The sequence below is a fragment of the Rana temporaria genome, chromosome 1 (assembly GCF_905171775.1).
Source record: "Rana temporaria chromosome 1, aRanTem1.1, whole genome shotgun sequence".
In the NCBI taxonomy this organism is placed as follows: domain Eukaryota; kingdom Metazoa; phylum Chordata; class Amphibia; order Anura; family Ranidae; genus Rana; species Rana temporaria.
The window spans coordinates 476,096,791-476,123,300 of NC_053489.1; the positions used below are offsets into that span (position 1 = coordinate 476,096,791).

Sequence of the window (26,510 nt, forward strand, 5' to 3'; positions counted from 1 at the left end):
ACCCCCACATTGCCGGAAGTTCAGCGGCAGGAAGGGGATAGGGCATCCCTGCAGCGAAGATTAGTACAGAACCCAGTAGCCTGCACATCATTGGACATATTCATTGAAAGTAATGTAAATAAAGCTACAGTTAATTTATTTTTATTTTTAACCCAACCTCTGCTTTAGTACTCACCATTACTTTTCTTTGAAACTCCATGTTTTGTATAAACATTATAATGCCTGTGCTACAACACTGTTTTATCACAAACCTGTAGTGTTCTGGGTCAAGGGGGATCCTTGTACTGCAGCACCAGCACATGATTTCCCTTCACTATAATTAAGGAGCCAAGACCAACCCTTGAACAACAGCCCCACATCGTAATCCCCCTCCACCAAATGATTTGGACCGGTGCACAAATCAAGGTCCATAAAGACATGGATGAGCAAGTTTGGGGTGGAGGAACTTGAGCGGCCTGCAGTCCCGACCTCAACCCGATAGAACACCTTTGCAATGAATTAGAGCGGAGACTGCAAGCCAACATCTCGTCCAACATCCGTGCCTGACCTCACAAATGCACTTCTGGAAGAATAGTCAAACTTTCTCATAGACACACTCCTAAACCTTGTGGACAGCCTTCCCAGAAGAGTTGAAGCGGTTATAGCTGCAAAGGGTGGGCCAACTCAATATTGAACCCTACGGACTAAGACTGAAATGCCATTAAAGTTCATGTTGGTGTATATGCAGGAAGCACAATACTTTTGGTAATATAGGGCTAGATTCAGATAGACTCGTCTATCCTTATGCCCGGCGTAACGTATCTCAGATACTTTACGCTGCCGTAATTTAGGGTGCAAGTTCTGTATTCAGCAAGAACTTGCGCCCTTAGTTACGGCGGCGTAACGTATGTGTGTCGGCGTAAGCCCGCTTAATTCAAATGTGAATGATGTGGGCGTGTTTTAAGTATATTAACTGTGACCCCGCGTATTTGACATTTTTTACGAACAGCGCATGCGCCGTTCGTGAAAATATCCCAGTGCGCATGCTCGAAAGTCCGCCGCAAAACGTCATTGCTTACAACGTGAACGTAAATTACGTACATCCCTATTCGCGAACGACTTATGCAAACTACGTAAAATTTTCAAAACTCGATGCGGGAACGACGGCCATACTTAAAATAGGATACGCCTCATATAGCAGGGGTAACTATTCTGAATCGACGTATCTAGCTCATTTGCATATTCTTCGCTTAACTATACGAAAGCGCCACCTAGCGACCAGCGTAAATATGCAGCCTAAGATACGACGGTGTAAAACACTTACGCCGGTCGTATCTTAGGGAAATCTATGCGTAACTGATTCTATGAATCAGGCGCATAGATACGACCGGCCGGACTCAGAGATACGACGGCGTATCTGGAGATACGCCTGCGTATCTCCTGTCTGAATCGAGCCCATAGTGTGTATGTATATATATATATATATATATATATATATATATATATATATTATATTGGGGTCTGATCTTGATTTGCAAAGGTGGTTAAATCTTCATCTTTTATGATATGGACGCTTTTCTATTTCAGTTAAAATCTATTAATGGAATGAGCCTTGTCTCTACTTCTCTATTTTCTCGATTCTACTGCCTCTATAGCTTAGTTAGAATGAAAACTATTTTTTTTTTTTTTAACACATTGTGATTCAAGCCATTTTTTTCAGTGTCGGTTTAACTATCGCTGTATATTTGTCCATCATTAAATATTTATTCCCCATACTTATAAATGTAGACAACTAAACCTTTCTTAAGACTTTACTATTGCTTTCTCAGAACGATAATAAAGCACTCTACACTAAGGTTATTGGGATCAATGCGTAACTAAGAAAGGAAAATAGCAAAATAAATAAATGAACTAAAAATGAAATAAAATAGTAACAGCGAGAGCGTGAGGATGCATCGATAAGGAGTTTAGTACACAGGGCTGCATTTACCTTTTATGATGTACAGGCAGAGACATCAGAGGCGTGAGAGCTGCTTTGAGTTACAGATCTTCAAACAATATAAGTCAAAACAAAAAATCAATCCCTCCGGTCCCTGGGAGCAGTTATCTGGAGATAAAAGAGAAAAAATAAAGTTATGCTAAAGCAGTGAGGGGAAAGGAACAGACATGCCAAGGGTACATGGAGCAACGAGCACTGCTGAAGTGGACCTTATATGAGCCAACATCAATGAATTTTTATCTCATCAAAAAAGTTCAGGCTTGCCAACTCATTTCAGCAAGGCTACAATCTGCTTCAGGGCTGCCCGAAGCTTTGGCTTTAGTAAACTTCTCTCTTTTTTCCCCCTCCTATCCCTTTTTTTCACACTTCTCAAATATAATCACATAGGAATTGTGATCTAAACTACTGAAGGCATGAAACTTTTACTGAAGTCAAGTTTGATAGTAATAGAAACATAACTGACAAGTGATTTTTGTTCTCCGCATTAACAATGCATTGTGTTCCTAGGTAGTCGTATTGTGCATCTAATGTCAACACTGTTATGGAGTAGCCTAGATTCTTTGAAATACATCTCATAAAAAATGTTATTTATTTTTTGTACATTGGATGTGTGATTTTTTTTTCATTCCCAGTACATTTAAACTTTGGAGTTAGACACAGAAATAACCCGAGGAAAGATTTTAATAAAAACATTTGATGGTTGAGTATAAGATTTCAGTACATTGTTGACACTTACTAGAGGCAGCAAATATCTTACAAATTGTAACCTTTCTCCTTGTGTTTATATAGAAATATCATGTTATGTTGAGTTTACAGAGTACATGAAACAGTGTCAAATCTGTTAATTATGGGTGACGACTAACCACATTTTGGGGAACAAGAAATCCAATGTACCTGGCCATGATGTTTGCAAACACTGCAAGGGATTTGAACATCGCCTGTGTTGATTGGGCCATGTATATATTAGTTCCCAAGCAACAATGAGTACTCACTTGCTTATCAAAATCATACTCTGAGTTTTTCCAGCATGTTTGAAAATGTTGGCAATCGTTCAATGTTCTATTGGAGGCTGTCGCATCACATGGTGTCCAGATGGTAATATTAAAGCGGAGGTTCACCCAAAAACACAACTTTGTACCATCCAAACTAGCATACTAGCATCAGCTACAGTATGCCTTTTTTTTTTTTTGCCGCTGTACTTACTGTTTAATCCATAACTTTCGTTTCAGACACCCGCGGGGGAGTAGGCGTTCCTATGAAGAGTGGAACATGATTGATGGCCAGCTATGGCGCGTCACACGTTTCGAAAATAGCCGGAGAAGGACTCGGCTCTTCACGGCGCTATACGGCGCCTGCGCACAGACTAGGAGCTGACTGCACAGGCGCCGTATATGTCCGTGTCCTATTTCGGCTTTTTCCGGAAGGCATGTCGCGCCATAGCTGGACGTCAATCATGTACCCCTCTTCATAGGAACGCCCATTTCCCGGCCCATTTCCCGGCCGGAGTCTGAAACGAAAGTTACAGATTAAACCGTAAGTACAGGGAAAAAAAAAAAAGGCATACTGTAGCTGACGCTAGTATGCTCGTTTGTATGGTAGATAAAGATTTTTTTTAGGGTGAACCCCTGCTTTAACAGTTCTAGTACAGTCATGGTGAATCTTGGTGAATTGGTGACCTAGGTTAGCAGAGGCCTGTTCGCCACTGTCGGAAAATGATTAATGCATGTATTGACAGTCTTTTCTGCTGAAACTAAAGGAGAAGTATGGGGAGTTTTTTCTTTAAATCAAACTTACCTAGGTGGATAAAGCGCTGGTCTGATACTGCATCTGTCCCCTGCCATTTCTAAGACTGAGAACTGAGCGATCAAGCACCGCCAATCACTCTGAGCAGAGAGCTGGTGATTGTCAGTTACCACTGTTTGCTCTGCCCCCCCTCCCCTCGTCACCGGAGCATGAGGCTCTGGAGGGGGCAGGAGCAGCCAGCTCAGGCTCTCAGCAGCTTGTTGAGAGGCTGAGCTGGGTGCCGGTCCAGGAATGTGGGCGGATCTCAATTTCATTGTCACGATCTTGCCCCAGCCTGGACCAGCTCTGTGACGTCAGCTGACAACGGGCTTCAGTCCGCTATCTGCTGAAAGCGGGTAACAGGTGTGCAGAATGAACTGCACTCCTGTGATCCATAGGAGAAGTACAGCCAAATGAGCTTTGGCTGTACTTCTCGTTTAAGAGAAACACATGTTCTATTTGGAAACAATCTAACAAATCAAGAGATCTCTTATACTAACTATACACATTTATTTTGGTATTATTGTGGACTTAAAGTAGATTTTGGACTTCTGTTTGAAACCTAGGTGAACCTGTGGGGTTGATTTACTAAAGGCAACTAGACTGTGCACTCTGCAAAGAGCAGTTACACTCTGCAAGTGCAGTTGCTCCAGAGCTTAGTAAGTGAGGTAAAGCTTTGCAAAGACTACCCAATCATGTGCAAGGAAAATAAAGACAAATGCATTTTTGCTTGCACATGGTTGAATGATGGAAGTCAGCAGAGCTTCTGCTCATTTACCATTTGTTGTGGAGCAACTGCTCTTGCAGAGTGCAACTGCACCTCCTTGTAAAGTGCACAGTGTATTTGCCTTTAGTAAATCAACTCCACTGTATTTATGCGTTGCACATTTTTTGATTCGCTTGAACACACATAAACAATTGCCCAGTCTGCACAGAACCATGAAGTCTGGAATAATTTTCCGGTTTCCTTAAATGCATGATATTCACAAGAATCTAAAAAGCAACACATTTGTGAGTCTTTTGATTTGACCATTTGACCACTTATCTCCATGTAAAAGGTTGGATCAGCAGCTAAACATGCCCACAGACAGATACTGGGGGTTATTTACGACAGGCAAATCCTCTTTGCACTACAAGTGCAAACTGCAAGTGCAAAGTACACTTGAAATTGCACTGAAAGTGCATTTGGAAGTGCAGTCGTGTAAATCTGAGGGGTAGATCTGAAATGAGGGGAAGCTCTGCTGATTTTATCATCCAATCATGTGCAAGCTAAAATTCAGTTTTTTTATTCTCCTTGCATGTCCCCCTCGGACAGGGCCGGCCTTAGGTGTTCAGGCGCCCTGTGCGATCTAATCTAATGGCGCCCCCCCATATTCACCCCTCGCTCCCGGGTCACCTAAACATACACAAAGAGGAAAAAAATATTTGTAACAAATAATTTGTTTTAATTTAACTTTACATTATACAGCCCCCTGCATCTCTGGACCCCTTTACATTACACAGCCCCCTGCATCTCTGGACCCCTTTACATTACACAGCACCCTGCACCCCTTTACATTACACAGCACCCTGCACCTCTGGACCCCTTTACATTACACAGAACCCTGCATCTCTAGACCCCTTTACATTACACAGCACCCTACACCTCTTTACATTACACAGCACCCTGCACCTCTGGACCCCTTTACATTACACAGAACCCTGCATCTCTAGACCCCTTTACATTACACAGCACCCTGCACCCCTTTACATTACACAGCACCCTGCACCTCTGGACCCCTTTACATTACACAGAACCCTGCAGCTCTGGACCCCCTGCATGTTACACAGACCCCCCTTCAGTGTATCCACCCCTTCAGTGCAGCCCCCCCATTCAGTGCAGCCCCCCTTCAGTACCTCAGATCAGTGTGGCGGCACATGCACAGCAGGTCCCCTCCCCCTGTTTACACATAAACAGAGAGGAGGGGGAGGCGGCTTCACTCGGCTGTGCCTGAGTGACATCCGGGATCGCACAGACAGGCACCACCCTCGCACACCCCCTCGCCACTGTAGCTAGCTCACCTCTCCCTGCCTGTGACAGTGTGCCGCTGCCTAAACCCGCGGCGCTGCCACCGCGGGTGTAATACAATCGCAGAGGGAGATGCCGGTCTGTCACCCCCCCAGTGTGTGCTACCCGGGGGCGCTTCGCACCCCCCTTAGTATGCCTCTGGATGGCCGCACGGCGCCCCTGTTGCTTCCTGGAGAAAGTTGATTGGCTGGAATTGATTTTTCATAATCACTGTAGTTTCTTCCTAATGAAACAAAATTGTTCAAGTATGCTTTCTATTACAGGGCAGCATTTTAGTCCCAGTCCAAATGTTGCTAACCAGTAATGATTAATGTCAGTGCTTTAGTTCATAATAATGATTCATATGCTGTGCTATATTGATGTACAAGCTTGAACGTCATGTGTAAAAATGACGTAATACTTATGAAAACTCATTTTAACATTTTTGTTTCTCATTTAAGAAACACACAAACTGACAAAGGCATCAGTCATCCAGCTTACTGACTAATCTACACAACGGCTAGATAGCAAAACATTGAAATCTTGTGTGTCCAAAGGCCTGCCTGGCTGTGCCGTGGTAGATGTGAGAAGATGTTTGTGGGATGGGAGTTACGAGATTCTTTATTCATGTAACAAAAGTATCTGCAGAGCAGAAATGCCTGACCTTTCCCAGGCCTTTGATCATACTGGCAAGCGGCAAGATAAGAACAGGGGGGGTGAAGAAAAAGGAAGTTTGGAAAAGCCTTATGTCTTCAAGCTTAATAGACTGATTTCCACATTCTCGGCACTGCACAACAAAAAGGAAGCGTGGTATCTTGTTGCTAAAGGCAACATCTCCACTTTGATTTATCCTAGTTTGTATTATAAATCAGCACCAATACATTTTTTTTAGATATTTGATTTGCTTAGCATCAGCCAATGATTATAGTCATGCTATTTTCCATAGTAGTGGCTGTCAGGCAGAATTTTATGGTTGCCGTTGTGCCAGAACTCATAGTCAATCCAACTCAGTTAACATGGCGTGTGGAGTGTTCAAAGTGTGTTGGCAAAAAGATGTTCGGGCTCAAAATTCTATTTAAACTGTACACCAAGTAAAGGTGATGTGATGTTGTGAGGTTTATTCTCATGACCTTAAAAAATCAAACTGCACTTCATCTGAGCACCACAAACCAAAAAATGCCTTTTAATTAATTTTTAATATTAAAAACAATCTCCCCATCCATCCATGTTTCCATGCTTTATTTTGATGAGAAATCACTTTGAAAAACACCCCCTGGCATTTTTGGCAGTGGCCATCTTGAGTAAGGGCAGATGATTCATGTATCATTTACTTCCTGGAATCCATATACCATTAGCTCAGGCATAGGTTGAGCTGAGAACCCTCCCTCCTCTCCTGAAGACTACTGGTATGTATGATGACATTTGCCTAGAGATGGAAACCAGGAAGTAACTGAAGAAATGTAAAAAAAAAAAGAATTTAAAACGGGTAAATGACATACTTTCTTATCTATTTACTAATGCTAGCGGCATAAGGATTATAATAGTCAATGCTGATTGTGAGAGGGAAGTTCTGCTTTAACAGGCTGACATGATGCAGCTCTCAGAAGGGGTAATGCGAAGCAACACATTACACGTTACATGTGTTGCTGAGACGTTCATTTTGAATGTCACCTCAATGCATTATAGTGCGTTGCATTGTGTTGTGTTAGAAATTCTATAGCACATCTGATTGTTTTGGTGCCCATTTGGCAGTCCATTGATTTCAACAGACTGCATTAAAGGGGTTCTAAAGGATTTTTTTCCCCCCAAATAGCTTCCTTTACCTTAGTGCAGTCCTCCTTCACTTACCTCATCCTTCGATTTTGATTTTAAATGTCCTTATTTCTTCTGAGAAATCCTCACTTCCTTTTCTTCTGTCTGTAACTCCACACCGTAATGCGACACTTTCTCCCTGGTGTGAAGAAAGCCTCTTGAGAGGGCGAGCAGGAGTGTCAGGATACCCACTAACACACAGCTCCTTTCTCTATCTGCAAAGTAGAGAGTGTCCTGACTTGCCTGCTCGCCCCCTCCCCCCTCAAGAGGCTTTCTCCACATCAGGGAGAAAGCCTCACATTACGGTGGTGAGTTACAGACAGAAGAACAGGAAGTGAGCATTTCTCAGAACAAATAAAGACATTTAAAAGCAAAATCTAAGGATGAGGTAAGTGAAAGAGGACTGCACTACTGTAAAGGAAGCTATTTATGGGGGAAAAAAATTCCTTTACAACCCCTTTAATGCAGTCTGTTGAAATCAATGGACTGCCAAATGAGCACTAAAACAATCAGATGTGCTATAGAATTTCGAACACAACACAATGCAATGCACTATAATGCATTGAGGTGACATTCAACGCATGTAACGTGTTACATAACATGCAATAATTCTTGTGTACAAACGTAAATTGGAACTGAAGGAACACTAAACTTTTTGTTCAAGTCTGTGGCCCCTGCCCAACACAAAACTAGTGCTGAGATTCACTTTTCTTAAACAATTTAAAGTGGTTGTTAAGTGTAATGTTTTTGCATTGAGGTAAAATGGTTTTTGGTGCAGCTCCCCTAAATAATTACCCAAATCCAATTTCGGTCCAACGGAGCTGCACTATCTCTCCCTCCTCACTAGACTCCCATGTTAAACGGTCCATCTTTGGAGGCACGGTACCGGCCAGCCTTGGGTGCCAGTGACCCCACCTTTGGTAGACATGTAGCTGAGAGTCTCCCGTTCAAATGTGGGTAGTTTGGAGGTCCTAGCACCAAAGGCCAGCGGGTACCTAGTGTGACCGGTAACTTCCCGGTAAAAGGTCCCATAAACTCCAAATTCTCGACTGCTGTCAGTCAAATCCAGTGATGAGGGAGTTGGAGGGGGGAGCCGCACTGTGTGTAGATGCACACAGTGTGGCTTGGGAGAAAGCCCCCACAAGTACCTGCTTGCTGGGGGGTACTAGAAACCAGGAGAAGCCAAGAGCACCGGCGGTAGACCCCAGAAGAGGAGGATAGGGACTTCTCTGCTGCAAAACCTTTGCACAGAGCAGGTAAGTATGACATGTTTGTTATTTTAGAAAAACAACAACTTTATTATCTCTTCAAATTTGCCAGTAGGGTTTTTTTTTTAACAAAAACGTAATAACGGAATTAACTGTATCAACATTTGTAGAGGATACAGCAGTGTATTGGATGAGTTTTTTTTGTAGTCGAGGGAAAGAAAAGTAAATAACAAAAATTATTTATTAACACAAGGGTATTCATTTTGTGTATGTTAAATGTTCTACAACACATAATTTACCTTCTTGTATCAAAAGGCCATTCATGGACTTACTCAATGGTGTTTTCAGTGTTGAACTCAATGTCTTTTTCCTAGACACAAGCCTGCAGCAGTTCAACAAAACTAGTTCCATCCACTGAACAAGATGTGTTAAATGCACACAAAAGAAGAGGGAATAGATATAAATCACCTAATGATATACTGAATATTTAATAACCATCCAAGAGAGTATAGAATAGGGGTCACAGTGGAGAAACACAATGTCTTTTGTCCCAATTAAACAAAAATTAGTATGTGACATGGATGTCAGAGTTGAGGAGTCAAGGGCCCTCCTATGGATAATAGAACAATGGAGTATATTTGTATATGTGGTCAGTACCCGCTGCTTCTATTCCCATAAGTATGCAACTCATGAATTAGCTGCCTTTGTTTGCCCTTCTTCTAAGAAGTAAGTTTGACCTTTTTCTCCTGTAGCTGGACATGCTAAATATAGGCAATTCATTGTCGAGCTAAAATGGAAGCTTTGGTTTATTACATCCTGTGAGGTCATAACAATAAAAAGAAGGCAATAAGACCCCTGTCTTATTCATCTTCATCTTGTTCATATATTTGTCAAGCTGTGCATTGCTGTCCTCAGGTCCTTGATATATGCAGACGAAGTAAAGCCATTTGCCAATGGCTGCAATTTTTCAGCATACCCATTTACAAGAAAACAGTCACTTTGCAGAAGTAGTCCAACAGGTAATGTAGAGATGAAAGGAGATGAAACAGCAGCCCTTGCCTTTCTACCTAGTGCTTTAAAGCAGAGTTATTTCTATATTATTTTTCTTTTGAATGCTCCTGCAGCACCTATTATTTAAAAAAAAAGAACCCTATTTACCCGGTCCAACACTCGAGTGCTGCCCTCCACATCCTTCTTTGATCCAGCTGGCCGTCCTGATTCCTCTGAGCTTAGGTTGTCAATGGATCAGAATTTAGGTGATCTTTCCCTTTAGTATACATCCTGGAAATGTGGACAACCTTCACGAGATTTCTAGAATGGCAGAACCCAATCATGGGTTCTTTTAGTATCTTTTTATGGTGGGTGAACAGTTAGACTGACAGGGAAGTTTTTTTTTTTGGGGTTGAATTTAAATTGATTTTAATTTGATTGTAATAAATCTCTTATAAGTTTACAGTGTTGTTTCCATGACCAAAGTTCTTTGCAGCTACAAATCTGTGTACTGTTAATAAAATAATTACTGTATATACTCGAGTATAAGCTGATTTTTTCAGCCCTTTTTTTAGGGCTGAAAATACACCCCTCGGCTTATACTCGAGTCAGTGTACCCGAAGGGCTGCGAGCATCCATTGTTTAAAAGACGCGGCTTCCCCCTGGTCCCTTCTGTGATAGAAGTTTCCCAGCAGACACTGTGTTCAGTGTTCCGCCTATCATGGACGTTCTCTTGTCCGAGGATGAAAAGACGTCCGTGATTTTCAGAACATTGAACACAGTGTCTGCTGGGAAACCGAGTCTGAGGATGAGAAGACGTCCGTGACAGGCTGCTGGGAAACGCCTGTTACAGAACGGGACTAGGAGGAGACTGCGACTTTTAAACAATGAATGGACGCCCGCAGCCTGTCAAGAATTTCAGGTACACTGACTCGGGCACAGGCTGTGCACAGTGAGCTTGGGCACAGTGAGGTGGCAATGGGCACAGTGAGGTTGGGCACAGTGAGGTTGCAATTGGCACAGTGAGGTTGCAATGGGCACAGTGAGGTTGGGCACAGTGAGTTGTGCAAATGGGCACAGTGAGGCGTACAAATGGGCATTGTTGACCCTCTTTTCCGCGTACAGTAGCTGCTGCATTCTCACCCTAGGCTTATACTCGAGTCAGTACGTTTTCCCAGTTTTTTGGGGTAAAATTAGGTACCTCTGCTTATACTCAGGTCGGCTTATACTCGAGCATATACGGTAGGCAAGATTGCCATGTAAATAAATATAAATAAATTACAGTAGGTTTATAGTGGTCATAATACAAGTGCTAGGTAGGCAGAAGATCTTTAAAGCAGGCACCTACATGCATACTCACATATCACATACATATTGTAAAGCCAAAAAACTAAAGCCACTCTGTTATATAATTGTCAATCAACTTGAGCCCACATCCTTACATTTCCAATTTTTACTACTGACTCTTAAGTATGATGAATTTACTCAATGGCCAATTATTTAGTATGGAAGGCAAGACTCAAGTGCTCAACCACAGCAGAATATTACTGAATGTCTTCCTCTGTTTTCAGGGCTTCTTGCAAGGTAAGTGACTACTCATGCAGCCTCCACTAGGTGCATACTTTGAGTTTTTTTTTTTTTTTTTTACTTTAAAAGTGACTACAGGGTCATTTAAAATAAATATTAGAAAATGTATGATAAGATATTACATTACTATTCAACTTTAGCATTGCCACCTTTATCAATTTTGGCCTTCTTAGATCAGGGTTGCTTGTATCATGACCAATATATCCTGAAATCAAGGACATTAAAATTAAAATCAGTTGATCAATATTATTGCTTCTTGGAGAACATATATCTGGCAGTGTTCCAGATACAAAATGGTTTCCACGTATTGGTTCAGGCGATAAGTGTTCCGTAGTGTTACTCCAGAAATCATTTTCCATCAAAATGAAGCCTTTTGATTTTAGAACGGAGGTCTTTCTCTTTATGTCAACATTTCTCAATTCCCATCCAGTAACTGTTTTAAACTGACTCCCTCTCTCAAGTATTAACTGCAGAATAAATCCACAGAGGAAAAAATGGATTAATTATGGAGTATGTGGAAGAAGAACAAACATTTTGTTTTGAAGATGCTTATTCTCTTTGTCTTCCTTTAACCAAAGAGACTTTGTAAATAATCATGTTGTAAGGCCTTTGCTATGACCGTTATGCACTGGGGATTGCACTTCCAGAGCAATGCCTTGAAAACGAAAAAAAACACATAGGGGAAAACAGATGTGTTAATAAATCATAAACTGTTTCTACTTTGCTTTATGCAACACATCAGAGATGGGAGCTTGCAGCTATTTTGCCAAAGGACACTAAGCTTGCTTCAGTAATTACTTCTGTTTATATATCAGAAACCTACATAGCTGACAGTAGGTCATGGGGAAGGCCTTTCTGAACCATGTCATTCATGGTGCTTTAGGATTATTTTGATAAAGGCAGCTTGGGGCATTGATTATCCACACCAGTATTGATTGTCTACACGCTGTCATTGACTACTTGGATGTTCATGGAAGCACAGTTTGGGTCTTTCAATTAAAAAATAACCACGAACACTAATAAAACCTGCTGTGTTGCAATAACTTCTGTATAAAAAACTTAAAGAAGAACTCTAGTTTTTTTATATAGGTAGGTGGTAAGTGGTATATAGATGGGGTAATAGTACTCCCCTGCATATCCTCACTCTTCCAAGACCTGCAGGTAGCTTTTGCGTCTCAGAATGTTGGCATACACCCAAGAGCCTTTTATAAATTCCACAAGAGAAGTCTGCTAAACCTGGCTGCAAGGTCCATTGAGGCTAGCAACCTGCTATGCAGCTGAATACTGATGAAGACTTGACTATCACTGTTACAGAAGACACTTTTTGTTTTGGTAGAAATTTTACTTTTTCACAAAAACTGGCCTCCACGAGCACTGTTGTTTGATCCAAAAAAGCACTAAAGGTTACATAGCTAACAGTACATCATACCCTTTGACTGCCTTGTAATCAACCAGATTAGTAAGGCTCTTTCACACGCTACAGCACTGTCTCGCAGAGCATGAAACATGATTGTACCCTGCCGCAGTTAAATATCCTTCACGGGACTTGTCCCTCCCCCAGCCTGTGACAAGATATTAACAGAAGACTGATGAGCTCCTCCTATCTGTTGCACAACTAAAGACTGGAACACACTGTGAGTTTTTTTATTTATTTCGTTTTAACCCAGCGTGCTGAGTGAAATAAAAACTGAAGAGTTCAGGAGGAGTCACTGTAGTAAAAATCTGATGTTAGTACAGCGATCTCCAATGCTGAGCTGTTGTGTTCTGACAGGTCCCCCGCCAGAACACACCAGTTAGCGCTCTCAGCCATAGGCAGAGAACGTTAAACGGGTGCCAATCGGCAGCCCTTTTTTGGTCATGCCTCTTCGACAGAAGCCGGCCAAACACACAGTCCCGATATTTGGCCTGTGTATACAGGCCTTGACTGTCTTTTTGAGCTGCGTCTTCTTTTACCAGCTGAACAGGGGGTTGCTATAGTCTGATAAGTAAAATTAAGGTATCTAAATTGTTTACATTTTTATAATAAATGTATTAATGTATGATAAAGTATTTACTTCTGTGTGTTTCTCCCCCTGATGAGTTTTCCACTGAAATAAATGGAACTGCATGAATTGTATATTGTTGTACATCGACGTATCTTAACGTACGTTGTCGCACATTTGAAAGGCAGGTTGCAATACACTTTGTATTTAATGGCAACACGCATCATACACGCATTGATGGGCATTGACACACGTCTTCATGCATTGAGATGCATTCATTTGTGCTTTTCATGTCCACCTGAAGTTCTTGTGGGGCAGGAAGATGAAAATTATTGCAGGGCACGAGGAGTAATATATATATATATATATATATATATATATATATATATATATATATATATATATATATATATATATATATATATATTGTAGTAAATGTGCCTAGAGAATGCTTACCTAATATGGTTGATTATGGTGGGATTTGTGACTGTTCGTGTCACTGTAGGCACTCAATATACTCTGAAGCCTCGTACACACGACCGAGAAACTCGACGGGCGAAACACATCGTTTTGCTCGTCGAGTTCCTTGTGAAGCCGTCGAGAAACTCGAAAAGCCAATTTTCTCCATTCCCGTCAATGAAATAAAGAACATGCTCTCCTTTTGGCTCGACAGTTTCCTCGACTAAAATGTACACGCGACCGGTTTCCTCGGCAAAAAAATAGCTCCCAGCAAGTTTCTTGCTGGTTTTTGCCGAGAAACTCGGTCGTGTGTACGAGGCCTGAGTGAGCTTTCTTGGGTCGGAATTTGAAAGCATTGCATGGAAATTTCCCAGTAAGTTGCTGTTGTTTCCACCTGTAATAGGTTAATGCAGAGGATGGAGAGTTGAATGCATTGGATGGAATTTTCTCAGCCAGCAGCAGTTTGCACTCTCCAGTTTTATTAAATCACCCCCCCCCCCCAGTGCTCTTAAGAATGCAGGACAAGGTTTGAGGAATTAGTCATTGCTTGGCAGAGACCTACAATCATTGTGCCATGTATGGTTCATGTGTAGCAATTATCCTCATATTTGATTGCCACTTAATTTAGCTTGAAACATTATGATTGCAGAACTGATATAAATAAAAACTGTAAGACCCCTTTCACACTGGAGCGTATTGCAGGCGCTATAGCGTTAAAAATAGAACCTGCAATCTGCCCCTAAAAAGCTGCTTCATTGTCTCCAGTGTGAAAGCCCGAGGGCTTTCACACTGGAGCGTTGCGCTAGCAGGACGGTAAAAAAAGTCCTGGTCCTGCTAGCCGTATCTTTGGAGCGGTGAAGTAGCGGTGTGTATACCACTCCTCCACAGCTGCTGCCCATTGAAGTCAATGGGACAGCGAAGCTATACCGCCTGCAATGCGCTGCTTCGGCGACCCTTTCTCGGCCACTAGCGGGGGTTAAATCCGCCCGTTAGCGGGCAAAATGCGCCTCAAATCCACCCATAGTGTCGGCTGTAAAAATAGCGGTGTTTTACCGCTGACGCTATGGGCGGCTCAGTGTGAAAGAGGTCTAATTGTTAATAAACACAGGAGCAACATTTTCTAGATACCATCCATTGGTTTCATCATCAGAAAAAAAAGTGAAATAAAGGAACGTTCCTATGGTTGCCTTAGCAACCAGTCAGATTCCAGTTCTCATTTTACCAGTGCAGTTAGACTAGTTGCTATATGCAACGCTGACCAAAGATTTTTTTCCAGTGTTTGCGCACAAGGTCCCATATAATTGAGGCAGATCTTTTACCCATAAACAGCAACGTTTTATAGAGCAGACTGAAACAATGTAGAAACTCTGCTTCAGATGCAGTAATCAGCTGTGGAAAATCAGTGTCTGTGGCATTCTTTGTTTTTCTTACGCAGAGTCAATTTTATATTAAATGGTAACTTTAATTGGGATCGTAAAAGGCTTATTGAAAACGTGCTACTTTATGGAACTTGTGAACTCCTACATTTTCAAGCACTCCTTTCTGGGTGACAGAGTCCCTTTAAATTATGTCATGTTAATATGCAAACAAATGTACTGGGAAAAATTAATTATTGCCTTTTGAACCAGTGCATGGCAGACCTAACAAAACCGTCTTTTGATCATAAATGCTAAAAACAGTGTTTCCTGCTGCTTTCAGATGAAATAAACAAGAATAATGCCAATAAACATTTTTTTTTTGTGAACTTTAAATCTCCTTTACATGACAATGTATGAAAAGGACAGGGAAGGGTCAAGCTGGATTTTTTCCCGGTTGAACCGAACTCATGCATATTAGTGACTTATTATAAATCTTTTGTTATTTAGTGACAAAAAAGGAATCTAATGCTTGACACACCTACCGGCATTGCGTTTTACTTTCCACCCGGCAAAAAATATAAGACAAGGCCACAGCTTAAATTAAAATCCTTAGGTTCTTATCTTCTTCCCACAGGAAAGCAAATCTGTGTTGAAAACCGTAAAATTAAGAGGAGAGCTAGGATGGCATAATTTAGAGAGAATTCATGGTGCTAGATTTTGTGAGCTCTATGACTGGAGGGGTAGGCCAACTGTTAATAAGATACAGTAATACAACCTCTTATAGATTGAAGACTGTAAGAAAGAGAAAATAAAAACAAAATCAAGGACCTTATTTTATTTTGTATTGTTGTTTCTATGATTTATGTGAGTTGACTTTTGTTTCACATGCAATCAGATATTATGTTTGGATATTATTATATATAGTGTGGGGAATATAGGAAAAGGGGGGGGGGGGAATTATCATTCACAATCATATTTTCTTTCTTTTTTTCTGATTTGTGCTAAAAAGTCGTTTATAATTTATTTTTATTTTTTATGAATCCATGTAATATAATGACATTGTTTGCCTTCATTGACAGTAAAGTCACGATAATGCCTTCATTGAAAGTAAAGTCACGAGATGGGTGGGGCTTACTCTGTGGCTGTGTGCAGTTGAAGAATAAATATGTTGCGCACAGTTTTAATACTTTATAAATTAATCCGCAATGATTAAAAGCATACTAAAAGCACTGGATTGTTTAAATGAACCTGGAAACATTTATTGTACTGTATACTTACCCTAGCTGTTTGGTAATATTGCAGTAGTATGCCCAAATCCCCCACCCAAAATAAATAAATAAATAAATATATATATATATATATATATATATATATATATATATATATATATATATATATATATATATATATATATATATGTGTGTGTGTGTGTATGTATGTATGTGTATATATATATATATATACTGGCCCAGATTCACATACATCGGCGCATATTTATGCCGCCGTAGCGTATCTCTTTTACACTACGCCGGCGCAGCACACAGAGGCAATCACTGGATTCACAAAGCACTTGCTCCCACTCGCTGTTAAAGATATGCTGGGTTTCCTCGGCGTAAGCCAGCGTAGGTGGAAGTGGGCGTGCGCCATGCTAATGAGGCGTGACCCCCTGCAAATGATGGGCCAAGCACCATAGAAGTACTTAAAATGAACGGCGCATGCGCCGTCCCGTGGCCGCATCCCAGTGCGCATGCTCAGAATCACGTCGAAACAACTGCCTAAGATACATTGAATCACTGCCTACGACGTGAACGTAACCTACGCCTGGTCATATTCACGTACTACGTAAATGACAAAAGATACGACGGCTTGTGTTCCCTGGTCCATACCTTTGCATGAGTTGCGCCTCCTATATGGGGAATAACTTAACGCCGGACGTACGACTTACCCAAACCGCGTATATTATGCGCCGGGTGCAACTACGTTTGTGAATCGGCGTATCTCCCTCATTTGCATATGTGCTTGAAAAATCAATGGTAGCGGCAAATGCGCACATCGTAAATATGCGCCCACAATAGGAAGCGTAGGAAAGTTACGTTGGTCGGATGAAGCCTATTTTCAGGCGTATCTCAGTTTATGGGCACGGCGCATTGATACGACGGCACATACTTACACTTACGCGGCGTATCTCGAGATACGTCGGCGTAAGTGCTTTGTGAATCCGGGCCATCGTGTATATGTATATATATATATACATCTCCCGCATTCCATGCTTCTCCCTGGCCGCACCACGCTGCGCAAACTGTTGGGGCTATATAAATCGTGTATAATAATAATAATAATATATATACTGTGTATGTGTTTTTATATATATATATATATATATATATATATTATTTTTATTAAGGAATAAAATGAAACAATGTTTTTATATTATTAATTTATTATTATTTATTTGTTTTAACCATTTTTTAAAAAAATAATTAAATTACTTATCAGATGGTGATAACTGTATCTCTATATGCATCTTTAAAAAAATGCTGTTTATAAGGTTATAAGGTAACAGTAAATCTTGTAATTTTTATGATCTAGTGGTAAAGAATAAAACAAAATATATAAATAAGAATAGAGATTGTTTGGTATAATGTACATGCATTGTGACTAGATACAGGTAAAAGAAATTAAACTGCAAGATACAATTTAAAAAAAAAGTTCTCTCTGTTCTTACAGTGCTATGTGAATAAGGGTGGGAAATTAAACAGCTGGAGTGGGACTCTGAGAGGGGACTACAGTGTGCTATAGAGATCATTTATCGGTTTCAAATAATTATTATTTTCTATGTTTCTGAATATTACCTAATTTAACACAGACATCCAAACTATTCTGTAGATTTATTTTGCAATTGTTACAAAATAATATTTAGCTGTAAATTAAAGAATGCTGCTAACTGATCTTCCTAGATGTAGTCTTTCAACATGTATAGAGCTGTGTTGTGTAACTAAAGAGTTTGCAAACAAAGGATCATATTGACTAGGTCCCATGTTTTGGGTGACCTACAGGTTAAGAACTTCTTCCATCATCACTACATAAGAATGCCACTAGCTAACTTATACATGGTGACACAAAAACCCTAAGTGGCTTATTTAGCTGTATTCTTGCTAACCCCTAAAATACCAAAGGGTCCAGCACATGCTGATACCTGACACTAGACAACTCTTCGGCCTTGTTTGCGTTGTTTTTGATGAATTAGGTGTTTGTGTCGATCACTATTGTGTTTACAATGACAGCTGTGGACACTTGCAGAGGAAGATACATTTTATGGGACGGCGAAGGAAGGTATAAAGTTAAGCCATGGGAAGTGACATCACTGTGAAAATGTGAACAAACCTAGAAAACAGCAGGGCAACAAGTGGTAAAAACATGTACAATTACCTTTTAAAAATTGTATTTACACTTTATCTTACACTGAATGGGCGGTAACGTCTGACTGTCCCAGAGCGGAGATATAGTGACTAAATAAGTTGAGAATTTCCAAACAATAAATTATGTGAAAAGCAAATTTCTGTTTATTTCATGTGCACATGATTGGATAATAAGGCTCCATGCACACTAGCGTTTTTTTTTAAGCGCCTAGAAGTTGTTATTAGCATTTTTTCTGCTCCTACAATCTAAATAGTGTTATCCTATGTGTCCAACCATACACAATACTTTTAGGCGATTAGCATTATTTGGGCTTATAGGAGCAGAAACATTTTTTTTTTTTGTTTCTTGAGTTTCTTGGAGTGTTTTTCCAGGAGAAACGCTGCTAAACACTCCTAAAGGCTCCTAAACTATCCTAAACGCTACTAATAATGTTTTTCCCCCTTTTTTTTTTTTTTTTTAAAGGAACTACAAAAATGCTAATAAAATACTCACGCTCTTTAACGCTCCTAAAACACTCCTAAAACACTACTACAAAAGCTATTACCACAGTTTTTCATCCAGCATATTTTCCAGTGTTTTTTAGCTTAAAAGCATGGAGCCTTAAATTGCCAAAATTGCAAAAATTGGGTGGTAATTAGTACTTAACAGTACCAGAGAAACAGAATTTTGTAATGTAACCTTATCTTTATAGGATAAAAACAATCATATATCTTCCTAGTAGTATTTAGACATTTTAATGTAAGGTTTACAGATACACTGTGGTAAAATGTCATAGTAATTTGGACCAGAGCTAGAAAACAAAAGGACATTTAAAACATTCTGATTAAGGGAACTCTGGTTACAGGGTTTTTATTTATAGGCTTCCAATGCTAAACATATGTGTATGATTTTAAGCTGTATTTAAAACTGAGATATCATTTTGGGAACAGATAATTTCTTACACAGTAATACTTACGGTATATATGTGACAAATAAAATTGTGTTCACCCAGTTACCCAACAAATGGAAACAGAATAGTCAGAATTTTAAAGCTTTGGAAACAACATACCCGGAAGGACTACATAATATATTAGTAGTAAATTTATAATAAGTTCTAACTGAATGAAATATAGTCATTAGTTGTCATTGGGACCTATCGGAATTACATAAAGATCATACACATATAATGATATAGGTTGTCAAATCTTTGGATCTATGACTCGATGGATCTATGACTCTATGGATATATGACTCTATGGATCTATAACTCTATGAATATTTGACTCTATAGATCTATAACTCTATGGATCTATGACTCTATGGATCTATAACTCTATGGATCTATGACTCTATGGATCTATAACTCTATAGATCTATGGCTCTATGGATCTATAACTCTATAGATCTATAACTCTATGGATCTATGACTCTATGGATCCATGACTCTATGGATCTATGACTCTATGGATATATGACTCTATGGATCTATAACGCTATGGATCTATGACTCTATGGATATATGACTCTATGGAACTATGAGGCCCCGTACACACGGCTGAGGAACTCGACGTGCCAAACACATCGAGTTCCTCGGCCAGTTCAGCCCTGAAGCCGCCGAGGAGCTCGGCGGGCCGAGAGCTCCCATAGAACAACGAGGAAATAGAGAACATGTTCTCTATTTCCTCGTCGAGCTCCTCGTCGGCTTCCTCGGCCGAAACTCGGTTGGAAGCTGAATTCTGCCGAGGAAACTGGTCGTGTGTACAGGGCCTAACTCTATGGATATATGACTCTATGGATATGTGACTCTATGGATCTATGACTCTATGGATCTATAATGCTATGGATATTTGACTATATGGATCTATGACTCTATGGATCTATAACTCTATGGATCTATGAGTCTATGGATCTAACCACTAAGCTGCCTCTCTGTTCTGCATTTGACAGAGATTTGAGTCAATTATCTGCTGGTCACCTGCAAAAGTTTATTTTGCAAACTGCTTAATGTCACAGCATATTATTTACCAGCTTTACCTATATATGTTCAAATCTGTTTGTGAACTATGTTTAACTATGTTTCTAGTGTTGAGCGGAATACGCCATATTCGATTTCGCGATATATCACGAATATATAGCCGAATATTAGTGAAATATTCGCTAAAATCGAATATTCGTGATATTTAAAAAAAATAAAAAATTGCGAAATTTCGCTAATGTGAATTTATTGCGAACATTTTGCGAATTTATTTTTATTTTTTTTTCTGATTGGCTCTGATGCAAAAGAAGGGCGGAGAACGTATTCTCGAATATTCGGAAATCGAATATTCGGAATATTTTATCAAAAAAAAAATGTTGTGAAATATTTTGACAACTGTGGTAGGAGAACTCTGATTGGCTCTGATGCAAAAGAAGGGTGGAGAAAGTATTTGCGAATATTCGGAAATCGAATATTCGCGAATACTTTCTCCACCCTTTTTTTGCATCAGAGCCAATCAGAGTTGTCAAAATCTCGCAATCAATTTTGCATTCGCATTAGCGAAATTTCGATAAAATATCACCAATATTCGATTTCCGAATATTCGCGAATACTTTCTCCGCCCTTCTTTTGCATCAGAGCCAATCAGAGTTCTCCTACCACAGTTGTCAAAATATTTCACAACATTTTTTTTTTGACAAAATATTCCAAATATTCGATTTCCGAATATTCGAGAATACTTTCTCCGCCCTTCTTTTGCATCAGAGCCAATCAGAAAAAAATAAATAAAAAATTTGCAAAATGTTCGCAATAAATTCGCATTAGCGAAATTTCGCAATTTTTTTTTTATATTCGGAATAGCGAATATTGGCCGCAAAATTCGAGATATTCGCGAATACTCGAATATGCCATATTCGAGCCGAATATTCGCAATACGAATATTCGTGAGCAACACTAATGTTAACTACATTTCTGGAGGCTGTCTATCGCTGCACTTTATAAAGCAAACTATTTTTTGATGTTTATCAAACAATGAACTTATTTTATTCTCTTCCTTTGATTTGGTAAATAAATGCAAAAAAATACTTATTTATCCAGCTAAAACCGTAAGAGCTTATAACCTTCTTATTCTCTGCCATTTTTGACTGTTATCAGTTTTTTTGCTCCCAGTTCTCTCTGTGGACCATAGAACATTTGCTCCTATGTTAAGGTGACAGTAAACCCTCTAAAGCCCTGTACACATGATCCGTTTGTCTGATGAAAACAGACCGATGGACCGTTTTCATCGGACAAACCGATCGTGTGTGGGCCCCATCGGTTTGTTTTCCATCGGTGAAAAAAAATAAAACATGTTTTAAAATGTTCCTATGGATAAAAAAACGATAGAAAAAAAATGATCGTCTGTGTGGAACTCCATCAGAGAAAAATCCACGCATGCTCAGAATCAATTCGACACATTCTCGGAAGCATTGAACTTCATTTTTCTCAGCACGTCATAGTGTTTTACGTCACCGCTTTGGACACGGTCGGGTTTTTGACTAATGGTGTGTAGGCAAGACTGATGAAAGTCAGCTTCATCAGATATCCGATCGTGTGTACAGGGCATTAGTGTTTTGAGACAAGGAAGTTGACTTCTTGCCATGATGTTGCCCATGTGATCAGTTATGACACCAGCCATTGGATGGTTTGACAATTTGGTTGACCATTTTATTTAGTGACAGGAGCTTTGACTGGCGTTCAGAGAGCTTTAACCAAGCCTGTCCAAAGCTTGGTTAGTGAAAACTAGCTGTTAATGTGTGTTGAAGCCAAAGCAAGTGTAAATGAGCACTTACTGACAGGATCACTGTGAGAAAAAAAAAAGTCTTAAGGGCTCATTTACACTTGATTCGGCTTCAACACACAATAACGGCTAGTTTACACTTTCTTCAAAACAAGGCTTCAGACATGCTTGGTTAAAGCTCTCTGAATGCTAGTAAAAGCCCCTGTCACTAAATAAAATGGTTAGCTTACATTCCTGTTTACACCTTGCTTTTGCTTTGCTTTGCTACGGCTTTGCTTCAAAAATTATACCCAATGCAGCTTTAGTGGTGCTTCAAAGCGTCTTCAAAGCCTCCATAGAAGTCTATGGCAAAGCTCGCTTGAAGCCCCATCGAAGCCCCACGAAGCCTCACCAAAGCCCCACCAAAGGCTCATCGAAAGCTCCACCAAAGCCTCATCAAAGCCCCACCAAAGCCTCATCGAAGCCCCACCAAAGGCTCATCGAAGCCCCATTGAAGCTCCACCAAAGCCTCATCAAAGCCCCACCAAAGACTCATCAAAGCCCCACCGAAGCCTCATCGAAGCACCAAGCAAAAGCAAGGTGTAAACAGGACTGTAAGCTAACCATTTTATTTAGTGAGAGGAGCTTTGACTGGTGTTCAGAGCGCTTTAACACAGTGTGTCCGAAGCCATGTTTTTAAGACTGTAAATTAGACGTAAGAACATCTAGAGAATGGTAGACTGCCATATATATTATATTTTTATTTTTGGGTTTATACATGTTTAAACACATATGTGTTATGTCCAGAAAATGTCTTCAAATTTGCAGTTTTTTTTTTTATTCCAAAGCTTAGTCTAACAAATATAAAGTGTTGTAATATTATTATTTATTGCTATTCATGTAAAAAGGCTTACGTGTATGTTGTTTTGCTCTTACTGTTTCAGTCAAACAAAGTTCCAGTTGTGCAGCCCTCACATGCAGTGCATCCCCTCACACCTCTCATCACATACAGCGACGAGCACTTTGCCCCAGGAGCTCACCCTTCACATATTCCTTCAGATGTCTGCTCCAAGCAAGGTATGAATTGCATTTCTAAATATAAAAAAATGCTGTCATGTATTTTACTGGAAGAGGGAGTTCTTTTTTTTTTCCTGCTGGGTCCTTTCAGAAATGTGAAACTTTTGCTTACATGTAAAGATCATAGGAAATCAATGTGTAGCAATTCCGTTCATGCTATTAGATCCCTTAGTATGTTCATTGTGGGCAGTCACCGAGCCATTATTATTGCAGGAACTAAGCCACCCTGAATAGCACCGTATTTCAAATTTATTGTTAATCATTTTTGACTAATTACCTTGTAGGAACATTTTTATATTTCTCTCCCACATCAAACATTAAAAACATACTTGTGTAAAATATTCTCAATTTAATCTAGCCATTATTTTGAGAACAAAAACTTCAATAGTGGTACAAAAAAAGTGCCCTGGGGTGAGGACTGCTACAACAATTAAAGAGTAATTATATGTTTTCCATTTATTTAAAGTGACATGAACACACTAATAATCTCTTCAGATTGATGGTGTACATGACCTTCTTGTAGCTTTTTCTCCTTTCATTCATTATACATTTCTGGTGCTGTTGTTTCGCCTTACAGGTTACTTTCATCTTACCATTGTATAGGTGGTCATTCTTCTTCTGATGTAGTCTATTTAAGCCTTTTGTTGTAGATTTACAGCAATTATAACTACAAGAACTGGGCCCATAAATAACCCAACAATTTTCCTTAAGATCATCCGATGTGGAGAAAATAATCACTTTTCACTACACGATTAAAACACATGGGGCAATTATTCATGTAATGGTTTTGAAGAAAACAAGTTTGCTAGCTCTTATCCTGTGTAAATCATTGAGGTTTATTTGGTATCTACAAAATTTAAGCATATCACCTAATTTCATATAAGCATATGTATGTGTATAACAAAGGCACTTGTTTGTATATCTAGCAAATATCAAGGTGTGTTCTAATTTACAGGTTGGGAAGTATATTCATTCAAAAGCATGATTGGAAAAGTGAAAAACATTCTTCTAAACTTTGTTCTACCTTCATAGATGGAGCACCTATGTAATCTAAAAAAAAAAAAAAATACTGGTATATATATAATGACTCCCTGGCCTAATAAATCACCAAACAAGGATACACCAGGTGATGAGCTACATGTTTTTAAAGAAGGATATGGGTATGTGACCTAATCTTGACAGGAAATGGTAAAATGTGGAGTGACAATCAACGAACGCGCTGGAGGCTCAGAGTGAAGTACAGTGATTGAGGCCCCGTACACACGACCGGTTTTCTCGGCAGAATTCGGCAAGTAACTCGATGGGAGACGTATTCTGCCGAGAAAACCGGTCGTGTGTACACTTTTCGCAGAGGAAACCGACGAGGATGTCGTCGGGCCAAAAAGAGAACATGTTCTCTATTTCCTCTTTGGGCAATGGGAAAATTTGGCTCGCCGAGATCCTCGGCAGCTTCAGAAGGAATTTGACGAGCAAAACGATGTGTTTTGCCCGTTGAGTTTCTCGGACGTGTGTACGGGGCCTGACAGTTACTGCTCTCTGCTGCTCATGTGATCTTTGAGCTCTCCTAAGTCAACCATACAAGGATCAAAATTCAGCCAGTTCAGCAGGGGCTGGCCAAATTTCAATCCAAATGTGGGCAATCTATTGATTGATTTGTGTACAATCAGCCTTTTCGGTTTTCCCTGAACGATTAGTGCCATCAGCTATAGCCGGCAACGGTGGTCATTGTGTTCTGCCGGCAAGGAAGGCGAACCGCCGGCAGAACACAATAGCGCTGCAGGAGGGAGTCTCCCATCAACAATGACTGTGTTGATGGAGGAATTGGGAAGTTTTCTTTCCTGCCACCATGATCTATGACCTGTCTTAGGATCAGCATTAGACAGCTGCAGTGACACACTGATGCTGGAGTATGAAAGTAGGTATGCTTTTTGTAATGCCTCATATTTCTCCTTTTAGGGAACATTGGGACAGATTTACTCAAAGGCTGTTTACTTAGCCACTTCAATATTTACTGAACTTAGGTGAAGGTGAAGCTTCGTTCACTTTAAACAACCAGCCATATACTAGTAACTATCCTGTTTTTATTCCCTCTGGAAAGTGAACATTGACGTTGCTAAGTGGACAACCTCTTTTGTTTAGTAAATCAACTAGGACCATGCTGCCCATGAGGCCAATTGAGGTGATCGCCTCAAGCCGCACTCATGGACACTCTATCCTCTAGCCCACAGGTGTCAAACACAAGGCCCGCAGGCTGAATCCGGCCCTCCAGGCCATTTCATGTGGCCCTCGCACCTCTCCTGCAGCTGCAGGAGAGCTCCAGCCCTCCTCTGGTTCTCCTCCAGACCTCTACTTTCAAACAATGCATTCAGCTTCTTCCTAGCAGCAAAAGGAAAGGGGGGTGCACTGTGATGTAAGGGAGAGAGGGGGACTCAACTTCTGATGGTGGGGTGGCTCTTGACATCAAATGTAAGGGGAGGGAATGCGCTGGACATCTAATCTTACAGATACAACCAGCCCTTTTGAGAACAATCATAATGCTCATGCGGTCCACGATGAACTTGAGTTTGACACCGCTGTTCTAGCCTGATGTCTTTCTTATATAATAAAATGTACAGTAAAGGGATTTGCACTGGAAGTTAAATTTTGCAAGGGAACTCGCTTCGTGAACGTTATGAAGTTGTACTTGCCAAAAAAATAAAATAACCAATCACGTGCATTAAAATAAAATAAAAACGCTTGCTTGCATACAGTAGGATGATGGAAGTCAGCAGAGCTTCACCTCATTCACTAAGCTCTGGAGCAAATTGCCAAGTGCAAATATCCTTGCAAAATTAAGTCTTTTTGCCATAAGTAAATCATCACTTATGTGTAGTCCACTACCAAACTATGGTTCAAAGCAGTAAACCACCTATATTATACAAAGTATACACTACTTTAAGATTAAGAATGCTGAATCAGTGGTGGCAAATCAATACATGGGGGGGTTGTTTGTTTTTTGTTTTGAAGCATGTGATTATAGCCAGAGGCTCTATTTGGCTTCAAAAAAGGGGTGGGCTTGGGGCCACAAGCCCACTCAGTTGTGTGACAATAGCAAATT

At 40.1% G+C, this 26,510-nt stretch overlaps 1 protein-coding gene across 15 annotated transcripts in view; it reads left to right on the plus strand.

Annotated features, from left to right (window-relative positions):
* The window catches only part of LEF1 (lymphoid enhancer binding factor 1), a 156,962-nt gene that overhangs the window by 72,233 nt on the left and 58,219 nt on the right, over positions 1–26,510 (plus strand). For 10 of the 15 annotated variants that reach the window (XM_040329544.1, XM_040329561.1, XM_040329484.1 and 7 more), the window contains one exon: positions 23,275–23,413. In XM_040329544.1, the coding sequence (XP_040185478.1) occupies positions 23,275–23,413 (139 nt within the window). The remainder of the gene's footprint in view (positions 1–23,274; positions 23,414–26,510) is intronic. The other 5 variants (XM_040329500.1, XM_040329552.1, XM_040329570.1 and 2 more) reach the window with 1 other exon arrangement.